The 14,246-nt window shown below is 35.6% G+C and overlaps 1 protein-coding gene across 12 annotated transcripts in view; it reads left to right on the forward strand.

Annotated features, from left to right (window-relative positions):
* LOC111415790 (immunoglobulin superfamily member turtle) overlaps nucleotides 1-14,246 on the forward strand; it is a 62,472-nt gene that overhangs the window by 42,958 nt on the left and 5,268 nt on the right. The window contains exons 3-12 of one of the 12 annotated variants that reach the window (XM_023047642.2): nucleotides 1,288-1,442; nucleotides 2,378-2,553; nucleotides 6,760-7,019; nucleotides 7,082-7,495; nucleotides 7,550-8,404; nucleotides 8,450-8,557; nucleotides 9,019-9,204; nucleotides 9,263-9,490; nucleotides 9,732-9,752; nucleotides 9,851-9,929. In XM_023047642.2, coding sequence (XP_022903410.1) covers nucleotides 1,288-1,442; nucleotides 2,378-2,553; nucleotides 6,760-7,019; nucleotides 7,082-7,495; nucleotides 7,550-8,404; nucleotides 8,450-8,557; nucleotides 9,019-9,204; nucleotides 9,263-9,490; nucleotides 9,732-9,752; nucleotides 9,851-9,929 — 2,482 coding nt within the window. Of the gene's footprint in view, nucleotides 1-1,287; nucleotides 1,443-2,377; nucleotides 2,554-6,759; nucleotides 7,020-7,081; nucleotides 7,496-7,549; nucleotides 8,405-8,449; nucleotides 8,558-8,792; nucleotides 8,874-9,018; nucleotides 9,205-9,262; nucleotides 9,491-9,731; nucleotides 9,753-9,850; nucleotides 9,930-14,246 lie in introns of all 12 variants that reach the window. The other 11 variants (XM_023047648.2, XM_023047644.2, XM_023047651.2 and 8 more) reach the window with 11 other exon arrangements.

The raw sequence follows: 14,246 nt of genomic DNA on the forward strand, positions 1-14,246 counted from the left end.
CATTTCTGAGTTGCACAGAACGCTGGATATCAGAAAACTTTAAAGTAAATGATGCTGTTCTAAACATGGTGCGTTTTCTTGCATCACACACATCAGAAAATATGAAAAAAGAACTGTTAGAATGTGTAACGAAATGGGGTTGTTCACAATAATGGCGCGAGTATGGTTAAAAGAGTCAGGGAAACTCTACTTCCTGCAAAGTGTTGCTTCATACATACTCTCCAGCTGGTGATAAATGATGCATTAAGAAACAGTCCCCCAATAACAGAAATTCTGACTAGTGCCAGCCGAATTGGACACATTTCAATCACTCGGGATATACAAAACTTGAAAGTACTCAACCTGAACTCGGACTGCCTAAACATAAACTGATTCAAGATGTTCAAACTCGCTGGAACTCAATATATTACCTACTGGAGAGTCTAGTTAAACAAAAATAAGCAATTTCAGTGTATATCTCAGAATCAAGGAGCGTGAATTTTGGAAATTTGTTATTGTTTAAGGGTATAACAAAATGCTCTGCAACATTTTTGCTCCCAGATGCATCAATGTGGAGAATTTTTCAAAAATATGAAAATTAGAAGAGTGTTAAAATAAATCGATATCCGGATATGATACAGAAAAACTTTTACAACAAAAGTTGTAGCAAATTGTACCCTTAACACAATGGTCTGTAACATTTTTGCTCCCAGATACATCAATATAGACAGTTTTTCAAAAATATGAAAATTAGAAGAGTGTTATTGAACAACTCTTAAAGCTCTTCAAACTTTTCGAAGAGATAACAAAAATAGCAAGTTCCACATATGCACCTATATCAGATGTAATACCTCGAACAGTTTCATTAACCTGATCCACATAGATAGCCAGATATACCAGATATACACAAACTATTTTGGGCATGTTTTGAAGAATCTACGACAGAGCACCTTTCTGAAGAGCAACCCAAGAATCCCTCTGGTAAAGAAATCGGCCACTACATCGCGTTAGCAAAATCTGACAGAAGTATAAACCTATATGAATGGTGGGCTTTGAGTACCAATAAGAATGGATTCCCCATTTTAAGTAAGCTTGCTAAACGATACTTAATCACACCAGCAAGCTCTTTATTCAGAAAGGCATGTTTGATTAATCGTGCAGAAAAACTAGTTTTTTGCATCTTTTGATCTATAGTTGTTTTGTTCATTAATAGCGAGTATTCGCGGCATATCTAATATTTAATCTAGATTAAAATAAAATTTTATTGCTTTTTGTAGAGAAACGAGCGGAGTGTCATATTTCCTGTAGGTCTGTGCTTGTTCATTCCAGCTCTCTGCTTCCAAGATGCGTTCCACATCACGGCAATCCTGGGCGAATCGGTCGTTTTCAACTGCCACGTGGAGTTTCCCGAAGGTCAGCCTGTGCCATACGTATTGCAATGGGAGAAGAAGGTAGGCGACACGGTACGATTTCAGCACTGCTCTCTTTCTAACAGTACAGTTAGCATCAATATGGGATTTAAGTGGTTTGGGGACGCTTGATCCATGATTGAACTCCACTTAGGAAGGAAATCGATGGATTAGCGATTTTTATCTTATAAAAATTTTATGTATTTGCAAAGGAATGCAATTTTTTGTTATATTATTGCGTGATGGTTAACAGTTTTAGATAGCGACAAATTTAGAATAATTATGATGGATCTAAATTTGTAGTTATAAAATTTTTTTTTATTACAAATCCGGATTGAAACACGCATAAAGAACACAAATTATAAAACTTAAAGGGATTTGAGAGAGCAGATTTATAATTTCTATAGAGACAATCTCGCGTAATAATCGTGCACTCATTGTAAAATTGTTTAACACACCAATCATCGTGGCGATTAACGACCCATTATATCGCCGATTTTACGTTTTCTCTCAAATTGCTTCCATTCCTAACTACCTCTTGATCCTTCTCGTAATGGCCCATCCATAAAACCCTCTATTCTTCTATAAACCACACGCATAAGCTGGAGCTTTAAGCTCTTCATCGCATCTTTTATTTTTGTTCGCCTAATCGCTGCATTTTAAATATAAAAGTTTCGAATCTCGCAGCCGCATGCATATAGATGTGCCGGGAGCATTTTGCGTCATAAAATAGGCAGTCTGCACGAGTCGCATGTTAAGAGGCCGTAGCGAATCGAGCAACGGCCCACTCCGCAACGTGGCGGGTAATAATATGTCCGCAAGCTCGTTAAAAGTTGATGCAGCACAAATAAAACAACCCTACGATGAGATTATGTGGGTTAATGCGTTCTGCGTAATATCTACTTTGCGTGGTTATAAATTTTTTTTTGTATCAAAAGTTACCATTTCGAAGGGCATATTATTATTACTTGTCACGAATCTTCTTCAAGCATTCTACAGTTGGAATGTTCAAGGGACAGGATATACCAATCTACATCTGGTACGAGAGTTATCCCACACACAGCGGAGAGGGATATGAAGGAAGGGTATCGAGAGTATCACCAGATTCCAATTATGGAGCTGCTTCACTTAACTTGACCAATATTCAAGTATCCGATCAAGGATGGTTAGTATATATAAGAATTTTTATTATTTTTATTAACTACTTCCCTCATCCATCCCCAGCCTTCTCCCCCCTCTTCCAGAATCTGCCTTCAATTCCTTTCCTCTTCTCTCAGCTAGCTACATCCTCTTAACATATGTTCTAGCGATTCCATCTTTCCACATCGTCCACCCAGTATCTGCTCGCTCTCTCCTCATTGCCACAACGGTATCTGGCCACCAGCCTCTTTCTTTCCTCACTCTCTTCCTTCATCTAGCACTTTGGAAGCCCCTCCGTCATTATGCCCCCATATCTTTCATTGTATCTTCCCTCTGTAATCTGCATCCTTCTCTACCCAACCCAACCCATGTCGCTTACCCCCTTCCCTTCTTCTGTTATTGATCTCTGCCTCCGAATAACCCGTCCTTTTGTAATATTCCCTCCTCTCTCCTTTACCATACTTAATCTTCCCTTCCCTAACTTCCTTCCAACACTCTCCCAGGATCCCACAGTATGGTCTATCTATCATTTCTTCATATTTAACTGCTCTTATGCCCGCCTCCACCTACATTTCCTCCCTCACAATATACCCCGGCATTTTCCTCCCCAATACCGATTCTGTACCATCCTTGTTTTCTCCATCCCCAAACTTCCTTGAATCTTTCTCTTTCTGATGTTTCTTCCAAACACTCTCTCCCCATGTTCAGACCTGCCCCATCACCTTATTTGGATTAAGGATGATTAGTATGTTTTTATAAATTTTTTATTTGAAAAACTAAAATATCATGAGATGAAAAGAGGAATTTACCCCAAAAGATTGGGAGAAAATCAAGGGGGGAAGGGAGTTCATATCAAAACCGTAAGGAACCCAAGGAAGAATCAGACCCGAACGAGTCTACAGATGGATTGGTAGACAACTCAATCAGATGACAGTAAATCTCACTAAGACCTTGGGAGTCAGTTCTGAAGTTGACAGTGTTGGACAAGGCCGAAATGTGGAACATCTCAAGGAAGAGTCTCCTGCTGTACAGGGTGGTTCAAATTCGATGTCCGAATAGGCTAACTCGGAAACTATAAGAGTTAGAAAAAAAAAGTAGCTTACATGTCATGATCTAGTTTTTCGAGAAACTGCTAATGCCGAAAACCTCATAGCGCTATCGTCTTTTGTTTTTCCCCTAGAGGCCAAAATTGAAAATATCGTAAAACCAATAAGTGCAATTATCTTGGTTATTATTATAGGTGGAGTATTATAACTACGACATTATATGGACACTTTTTTACAGAGAATTTCATGACATAGTCAAAATAAATTTTTCGGTTTTAGATTTTGAGATATCATGACAATTTTCGTTTTTTTAAATGGAAATAACCACTAATTATTCGCTTATTAAATTCGTTATTTTTTTATGATTACAAAAATATAGGGTTCGACAGGTCTATTTCTTATTGTTTTAGAATAAAGCTAAAAATAAACTTTTTTTATAAAATTTCCATCTAGTGGCGTCGAGGAAACTAAATTTACAGTTTCCTGTAAGTTACAGGGCGGTAGGTAAAATCTAAAAAGTGAACAATTAAATACGAAGATAACTTCTGGTATTTAAAAACAAATAATTTTTTAATATGTAACATTCTAACATGTCAAACTTTTCAAAATTTTCGTAATTGATCTTAAAAACAGGATTTTTAAAGTGACACTTCAGAAAATTTTTGAATACAAACAAATGTTGCTATGTTTATTTGAATTTAAAAAAAAAACATATGAGCGCCATCTATCGATAATTTATTAAGTCATTTAAAAATAATATTAAATCGTAATAAAAAATGGGAAATAATGCAATCTATTCCAACTTTTGTGTAAAACATATATAAATTAAACAGTTCAACAAATATATTTGTTTCAAATATCAGAAATATGTTTTTTTGATTTTTAGTTATAGAACCGTAATTTACAGGAAACTGTAAATTTAATTTCTTCGACGACACTAATAGAAAAGTTTATTTTTAGTTTTATTCTAAAACAATAAGAAATAGACCTCTCAAACCCTATATTTTTGTAATCAGAAAAAAATTACGAATTTATTAAGCGAATAATCAGTGGTTGTTTCCATTTAAAAAAACGAAAATTGTGATAATATCTCAAAATCTAAAACCGACAAAATTTTTTTGACTACGTCATCAAATTCTCTGTAAAAAAGTGTCCAGATAATGTCTTAGTTATAATACTCCACCTATAATTATAACCAAGATAATTACATTTGCGGGTTTTACAATATTTTCAATTTTGGCCTCTAGCGGAAAAACAAAAGACGATAGCGCTATGAGGTTTTCGGCATTAGCAGTTTCTCGAAAAACGAGATCATGACACGTCAGCTATTTTTCTTCTAACTCTTATAGTTTTCGAGTTAGCCTATTCGGACATCGAATTTGAACCACCCTGTACAGAGAATACTCGTCTGATCAAAGTCGAACTTATGGCCAGTGGATATATGATGTTGAACAAGTGCAGTACCACCAGATTTTTTTGTGGCACAGTCTCTGGTGTGTTGGGACACCCTCGATTTAAGATATTGGGACGTAGTGCCCACGTAGCACATCTCACAACCCTTACAATCGATCCTGTAGACCAAGTTCTCAATCCAACTGTGACGCGGGACTCTGACTGAGGTTGTTACGGGATGGGCCATCCGGAGAATGGAGGACTCTATTAACTAAAGAACGAAGAAAACCGTTGTTGCAGAAGATATCCGATAGGAGTTTAAGGTTATGATCTCTAAACTCATGGTCTGAAATTCTTCATACCTTTAAGAGGGTTAATTTTTATTTGGATTGGGTGGCAAGAAAAGAAATTAATGAAACGACCAGAATAGGTGGGCTTTCTATACCAATCAAGGACAACACGTTGGTCATTCTTTCTGATGACAAGTGAATCCAAAAAGGGAAACACTATTGTTAGATTTGGTCTCATCTGAGACTCCTTGATTTTCTCCCAATCTTTTGGGGTAAATTTCTCTTTTCATCTCATGATATTTTATATTTCAGTTTTTCAAATAAAAATTTTTATCTACAACTATTGAATTATCTTATGACATGCATTACCCATGACTGACAAAGTGTTGAATAATGAAGCCATTATTCCACAGTTCTGACACGGCTTACTAATAAAAAAATAAAATATTAACAGAAATGACAGCTTTCTTATATTGAGGTTATGTCTGAAATGTGTATCAAGTTTATTTTTTTCGTTTTTTTGATTTTTTTTCAAAATTAAATAGTTGTAGATAAAGTATAGTATTCAACTTGCGTATAATGGATGTTACCCACTCAGATTACAACACTCGCTCGCTTCATCTTCGTGGGTAACAGCCGCTATTATACGCTTGTTGAATAATATACTATTTATCTACGACTGCTTGGATAAGTCGTCATTACCGCACTCATTTGAGTTACGTAATGAAGTTCATTACCGCACTGGTTTCATTACGTAACGTATTTTTAGCCTAATCAGAACAGACTTAATTTATTGAAAAAGTACTCTCTACTTACAGAGAAACAATACTATTTATTATAAACATTAATTGTTATGTTTTTACATTTCGAAACACTTATTCCAGATGAGTAAACATGTTGTTGAAACTGACAATTCAAAATTGTCAACAATCATTTCAAAATATTTTTATAAATGTCAAATAGACTTTTTTAAGGAAATTGATTTTTTAGTAATTTTTAGCAGTCGTAGATAAAATGCTGTATATCACACGTGGGCTAGAGCATAATTACAGTACTCGTGTGATCACACTCGTACAGTAAGTATGTTTCTAGCCCACTTGTAATATAAATAACTAATAAAAACAAATTTAGATTAACCCAATCTCACATCATTTTTGTTCAAAGATGATTAGTATATTTTATGTTAAATAAACATAAAAACATTGTTTATCTCCAACTTAACTCATAAAACAAGATTTCACGTAGTATGGACACGATTTAAACATAATTCCGGTTGAGCCGAATTAGAAAGCAGCCGGGATGGGTTTAATTGAGCTGCAATCTCGCTCCACACTGTGCCCCATTTTCCAGGTCGAGTGTTTAGTAATTTACTGCACAAAACGAAACGAATTTGCGGTAACAGCGCGCATCAACAGCGTGTAAATATATTTAACTTTCACCCTAAAACGAAATTCACGAAGTTCACAATTACAAAAACCAAATCTATTAACGTTTCTTTTATAGGTACGAATGTAAAGTGGTGTTTCTCAATCGATTTCCAAGTGCACAAAAGAACGGAACATGGTTTCATCTGGACGTGCACGCCCCACCACGATGGGTTGTCATTCCAGAGGATATAATCTACGTGAATTTAGGCGACGCGATCATCCTCAATTGCCAAGCGGAAGGAACTCCAACCCCCGAAATCCTTTGGTACAAGGACGCGAATCCGATCGAAACAAACTCAGCGAACTCGAACGGAAATTCAATCCCCACAGGTGTAGGTAAGCGGTTATTGATTAACCCAAAAAACCGTGTCTCCAATTTCTTTCTTTATTCACAAAAGGGATTTTCAACGACGGAACCGAACTGCGTTTTTCGAATATACGCAGCGAAGATATCGGCGATTATACTTGTATAGCGAGAAATGGCGAAGGGCAAATATCACATACAGCTCGAGTTATAATAGCAGGTGGTGCTGTTATAATGGTACCACCGACCAATCAAACCAAGTTAGAAGGCGAAAAAGTTCAGTTTAATTGTGAGGCGAAAGCTTTACCTGGAAATGTGACCGTTAAGTGGTTTCGCGAAGGTGCTCCAGTTAAAGAAGTCGCTTCTTTAGAAACTAGAGTAACTATCCGAAGGGATGGGTCTCTTGTGGTCAACCCAGTAAGCGCCGACGATTCAGGACAATATCTTTGCGAAGTCAGCAATGGGATCGGTGAACCTCAATCTGCATCGGCTTACCTTAACGTAGAATGTAAGTTAAAATTAAATTAAAAAAAGAAAGGATCATTATTTAAAAAAATTACAGATCCAGCGAAAGTAACATTCACACCAACAGTGCAATATTTACCATTTCGTTTAGCTGGAGTTGTCCAGTGTTACATCAAAGCAAACCCACCCCTACAATATGTCACGTGGACCAAAGACAAAAGGCTTCTCGAACCGTATCAAACCAACGATATCGTCATTATGAATAACGGCTCACTTCTTTTTACTCGTGTTAACCAAAGCCATCAAGGAAGATATACTTGTACTCCGTATAATGCACAAGGAACTCAAGGTTCCTCCGGGCCTATGGAAGTTTTGGTAAGAAAACCACCCGTTTTTACCATCGAACCTGAACCAATGTACCAACGAAAAGTGGGCGAAACCGTCGAAATGCCTTGTGATGCCCAAGAAGCCGAAGGAACTCAAAGACCAACGATGCAATGGCAAAGAAGAGATAACGCACCCTTACCGAAAAATCGAGTAAGAGTGAATGGTGGAAATATCACGATTGATAGCTTAAGAAGGAGTGATTTTGGCTTCTATCAATGTGTAGCGTCCAACGAAGTAGCAACCATCGTCGCTACCACTCAATTAGTAGTCGAAGGAACCCAACCCCACGCTCCGTATAATCTTACAGGAACCGCTACTGAATTTGCAGTCACCTTGAGTTGGCTACCCGGTTACAGCGGAGGTCCTGATTACAAACAAGATTATTCAATCGGATATCGAGAAGCCGGCGTCTCCGAATGGTCTACCATTCCGGTAACACCATCGGGAAGTACACAAGTTACCATCAATCGTTTAGCTCCAGGGACAACGTACGAGTTTCAAATTGTCGGTAAAAACGCTCTTGGAGCCGGCATGATGAGTAAAATAATAACGATACGGACTTTGGGTAAGTTTGCTTGGCGGCAAGCACTACTAACTTTAAACTAACAAGACTCCAACCCCCGATTGCTTACTCTATCGGACGGTACAGACGTCGGGCTACCGCCCAAACCTGCTGCGACGCAGAAGCCTTTCTTACCACCTCCTGATGAACCAACCGGTAAGGAATAAAGATTCAAGCGTCATTTTCAAATCAAATTCCCATCACGTTTTATTTTTTAACCTACTTTTGTAGCTTCATTTTCTTTACTATCACATCGATTTGGTAATTTGCGAAACGCAAGCCTGAAAGAACAAAATCGACGTTGTCATACTCGAAGCGTGCTTTTTAGAAGTGTCTCAAATTTAGGTCATCACTATTACTTTTTATTATTTTTTTTTTGTTATACTTTCAGATATTTTCGATTATAGTATCGTGTCCTTCCCCACAGACTCCTCCGGCGAGCTACTATTGCCGCCTATCCTGCGGCCTAAAGGTATATTTTTCAAAAGGGCGTTCCCTCAGGCTCCAAAAACCCGACCCCTCATTACTACAACCCCCTCGTTAATTAAGACCAACGCTGCTCGCTCCCGTTATGTCGCCTTCTTATGATGTCTTTTTTCTTTTGGGAAACACTACAGGTCCGAAACCGGGACCGCCGAGGAACCTGACAGTTACGGAAATTAACAACGGGTTTTTAATTAGTTGGGAGCCGCCGCTTGAGCGGGCCAAACTGGTTCAATACTACAATATTAAGTATAGAACAGACGGTCCTTGGAAAGCTTTAAATAAAGCCCAAATTAGACCGGATGACTACACCTACCTTGGTAAGTTCTAATTAAATTTATTTAATTAATTCATTTCTTATCATCGTTTGTGATGTAGTGAAAAATTTGGTTGGTGGTCGAACATACTACTTCAGAGTTCTCGCATATGCTTCGAAGAACTTTGAGGCTAGTGATGAAGTAAAATATCCAGTACCAGCAAGAGTAAAACATAAGGCAATTACGGCAGGAGTCGTCGGAGGGATTCTCTTTTTTATAGTTGCCATCATTCTTTCCGTATGCGCCGTCAAGATTTGTAATAAACGAAAACGAAGAAAACAAGAAAAAGGTAATTATCTTAAAAATTTATCAGCTAATTGCGCTATACAACGCGGCAATAGCATTCATATTACATTCACAAACACAAAAAAAAGCATCAAAAACACTCATTTTCACAAAAAAAAACTTTTCAAATCATTAAAACAGAATAAAAAGAAATAAACACTAGTCCGCTTGCAAATCAAATTCTCTTTATTCTTTTACCATCTAAAATAAATGATTTTGAAACTAACATAAGTGGTTTGTTTAAGTTTTACGCAGCGTGACTAATTGTAAGTGTCCATCCCTGTTTAAAAACCAAACACAATACTTAATAACCCATCTCGTTTTTTTCAATTTTCTTTAACGATCTTGCCCCCCGCTTTTCTAGCTTACAACATGGTGGCGTGTCGAATAACGGATTCTAGGAATGGGGGGAACGCGTCGGAAAGTCAAGTGCCTTTGAAAAAGTGAGTACCCTCTAAATGCGCCCCCGTAACAAGCTGAACGTTCCCAACGGCGATACGTAGACATTTACTTCAACATCTGGCTTTCCCTCAATATTATTATTCGTTATAAACGGGTCGACACGATTCATAATTCTAGATTTCAAAGAAATATTTTATTTAGTATAAATGAGGAAAAAAATACTTAGAATGAAATGAATCGTGTCGAAACGCACCAACTAACCAAAAATTTGACGCGATTCTTCAAAAACATACCAATGATGATGATTCTTATAGGACGGTTGAGTCTGAGTCGTATCGAGATTACGAGAGTGTGTTTATTATTCCCGGGACAAGCGTAGACACGAACCGTAAGAGTACATGCGAGGCGATTCCACTATAGATTGCGATCAACAGAGTGGCCGATTGAAGTTTCAAATTATAGTGAGAATGCGTCAGTATCTTAATGGGATCGCATACGATAGTGGAATCACACTTAGTTCTTGTAGAGTCCAAAAATATGATCTTTAAATAATTAAAAATATTTTCTTTGGTATACGTAGATTAATATTATTGGACTTAAGTGTGCTTCATTTGTTCCTGGAATGAACATAACCGTCCCTAGGGTCGGTTTTTATCTGTGTAGAGGTGCATTAGCCTTTTTTTATATTATATGGTACAAATATGATCAAAAAAGAATATATAAATATGTGTAAGGTGATTGAAATTTTACCCAAAAGGTTTATTTAGAAATGATTAGATTTTTAAGAGGAATAAAAATTGCAACTAAATCTCTATTTGTTTACTGATCAGATTACATTCAACCTTAAATGGTTCATTTTCAGCCCATTCCTCTGACACCCTCAAAAATGTTCTCATTTTGTCTCAATCTTCTTTATTGGCACAACCGAATTGAGGATGAAACTTTCAAACTAATCGTTTGCAAGCTCGATCAGTGGAAATAATTCCTACTCACTCCATATACCACACATTTACACTTCATAGCCAGATTCCTTAGAAAACAATTAATGGACACGTAAGGTGTTGTGGATATCATGGACAATACCTAAAAGAGAGTGAAAAAGAGCTCTTTTGCTCTCAGAATAGAACAAAGAGAGATTAACTCGGGAGCATATTACAAAGAAACTTTTAGATCAAAAGTTGTAGCAAATTTTATTCTTAACAATATTGCTTTCTTGCAGTTTTGCTCTCAAATGCGTAAATATCGAGAAAAATACGAAAATGTGAAAATTTGATAAATTTGTAGTTTTACAAGTTGTTAATACTATTAATAGTAACACTTGGGATTCGGAGCATATTACAAAGAAATTTTTAGAACAAACTTTGTGGCAAATTTTATTCTTAAGAATATTGTTCTCTTGTACTTTTGGTCTCAGATGTATAAATATCGAGAAAAATACGAAAATGTGAATATTTGATAAATTTGTAGTTTTTCAACTTGTTAATACTATTAATAGTAACACTTGGGATTCGGAGCATATTACAAAGAAATTTTTAGAACAAACTTTGTGGCAAATTTTATTCTTAAGAATATTGTTCTCTTGTACTTTTGCTCTCAGATGTGTAAATATCGAGAAAAATACGAAAATGTGAAAATTTGATAAATTTGTAGTTTTACAAGTTATTAATACTATTAATAGTAATACTTGGGATTCGGAGCATATTACAAAGAAATTTTTAGAACAAAAGTTGTAGCAAATTTTATTCTTAACAATATTGTTTTCTTGCAGTTTTGCTCTCAGATACGTAAATATCGAGAAAAATACGAAAATGTGAAAATTTGATAAATTCGTAGTTTTACAAGTTGTTAATACTATTAATAGTAACACTTGGGATTCGGAGCATATTACAAAAAAACATTTAGAACAAAAGTTGTAGCAAATTTTATTCTTAACAATATTGCTCCCTTGCAGCTTTGCTACCAGATGCATAGACTTCGAGAAAAATACAAAAATATGAAAATTTTATGAATTTCGTTGTTTTACTAGTTGGTAATGGTAACACTAGGGAATCAGAGGATATTACAAAGAAATTTTTAGAACAAAAGTTGTGGCAAATTTTATTCTTAACAATATTGCTTCTTTGCAATTTTGCTCTCAGATGCGTAAATATCGAGAAAAATACGAAAATGTGAAAATTTGATATATTCGTAGTTTTACAAGTTGTTAATACTATTAATAGTAACACTTGGGATTCGGAGCATATCACAAAGAAACTTTTAGAACAAAAGTTGTGGCAAATTTTGTTCTTAACAACATTGCTCCCTTGCAGTTTTGCTATCAGATGCATAGACTTTGAGAAAAATACAAAAATATGAAAATTTTATGAATTTCGTTGTTTTACTAGTTGGTAATGGTAACACTCAGGAATCGGAGGATATTACAAAGAAATTTGTAGAACAAAAGTTGTAGCAAATTTTATTCTTAACAATATTGCTCTCTTGCAGTTTTGCTCTCAGATGCGTAAATATCGAGAAAAATACGAGAATGTGAAAATTTCATAATTTCGTAGTTTTTCAAATTGTTAATACTATTAATAGTAACACTTGGGATTCGGAGCATATTACAAAGAAACTTTTAGAACAAAAGTTGTAGCAAATTTTATTCTTAACAATATTGCTCTCTTGCAGTCTTACTATCAGATGCATAGATTTCGAGAAAAATATGAAAATTTTATGAATTTCGTTGTTTTATTAGTTGGTAATGGTAACACTCGGGAATCTGAGGATATTACAAAGAAATTTTTAGAACAAAAGTTGTAGCAAATTTTATTCTTAACAATATTGTTTTCTTGCAGTTTTGCTCTCAGATGCGTAAATATCGAGAAAAATACGAAAATGTGAAAATTTGATAAATTCGTAGTTTTACAAGTTGTTAATACTATTAATAGTAATACTTGGGATTCGGTTCATACTACAAAGAAACTTTTAGAACAAAAGTTGTAGCAAATTTTATTCTTAACAATGTTGTTGCCTTGCAGTTTTGCTATCAGATGTATAGATTTCGAGAAAAATACGAAAATATGAAAATTTGATGAATTTGTAGTTTTAGAACATGTTAACACTATTAATAATAACACTTGGGATTCGGAGCATGTTACAAAGAAACTTTTAGAACAAAAGTTGTAGCAAATTTTGTTCTTAGCAATATTGTTCCCTTGCAGTTTTGCTATCAGATGCATAGACATTGAGAAAAATACGAAAATATGAAAATTTTATGAATTTCGTTGTTTTATTAGTTCATAATGGTAACATTCGGGAATCGGATGATATTAGAAGAATATTTTTGAAACGAAAGTTGTAGCTAGTTTTATTCTTAACAATATTGCTTTCTTGCAGTTTTGCTCTCAGATATGTAAATATCGAGAAAAATACGAAAATGTGAAAATTTGCTGAATTCGTAGTTTTACAAGTTGTTCAATCAGTCGGGATTTGGAGCGTGAAACCAAGTCTACCTTGCTTGAGGTTTATTGAAAAAGTAATCTTGGCCGACTACGAAGTCGTCGGCTGCCTCAAGTATTGTTCGTGATATAAGAAATAATCCCAAGTATCATGGACAATACTTAAAAGAATGTGAAAGACAGCTTTTTTGCTCTCAGAAGAGAACAAAGAAAGAATCACTTGGGAATTGGAGCGTGAAACCAAGTCTACCCTGCTTGAAATTTATGAAAGAAATAATAATTTTTTGCAACGTTCGCCGAAACTCCATAATTAAGTTGAATGTTTCACACCAAGCAACTCCATGACTGAAGCTTTCTCACATTGTTTCATCCTATCCACTAACTAATTCGAATCCTGCATTATTTCTTGAACCCCAACTGCCCTTCATCCAACATACTAGGTAAATTGACATAATTTGGTTTCATCAACTACATAACCTAAACTTTCTTCTAAACTTTTCCGAAAATACAATCAGGAGTCTTGCCTTTGCCCCAATTCTATATCTTCTATCATCACTTTTCATAACAGCATCTACTTTCCTCGTGATCATCTGTTGCAGTTTCTTGTTCGCTCGTATTTAAGTAGTCCACAATTTCATTACAATTGCAGTTTATGTCTCAGCGGGACTACCATTAGTTGCGATTTTTTTAAATTTCACCATCTTTTACATCGTCTATTTACCACTCTTCTAGAACTGAGCTCATCACTCTAACTCTAATAATTATTTCCTCATATCCTAGAGGTGTTGTACATATCTCTGTGTGTACGTCGGTTAAGGACTTTTCTTTCTGGTTGCTTGCTTCAGATGATTATTGCTACTATACCTACTACTTGTTCTGCCCTTCTGTACGATTGCAGTATAACAGTCATACTGCGAAAGC

The sequence above is a fragment of the Onthophagus taurus genome, chromosome 11 (genome assembly GCF_036711975.1).
Source record: "Onthophagus taurus isolate NC chromosome 11, IU_Otau_3.0, whole genome shotgun sequence".
NCBI classification, from domain to species: Eukaryota; Metazoa; Arthropoda; class Insecta; order Coleoptera; family Scarabaeidae; genus Onthophagus; species Onthophagus taurus.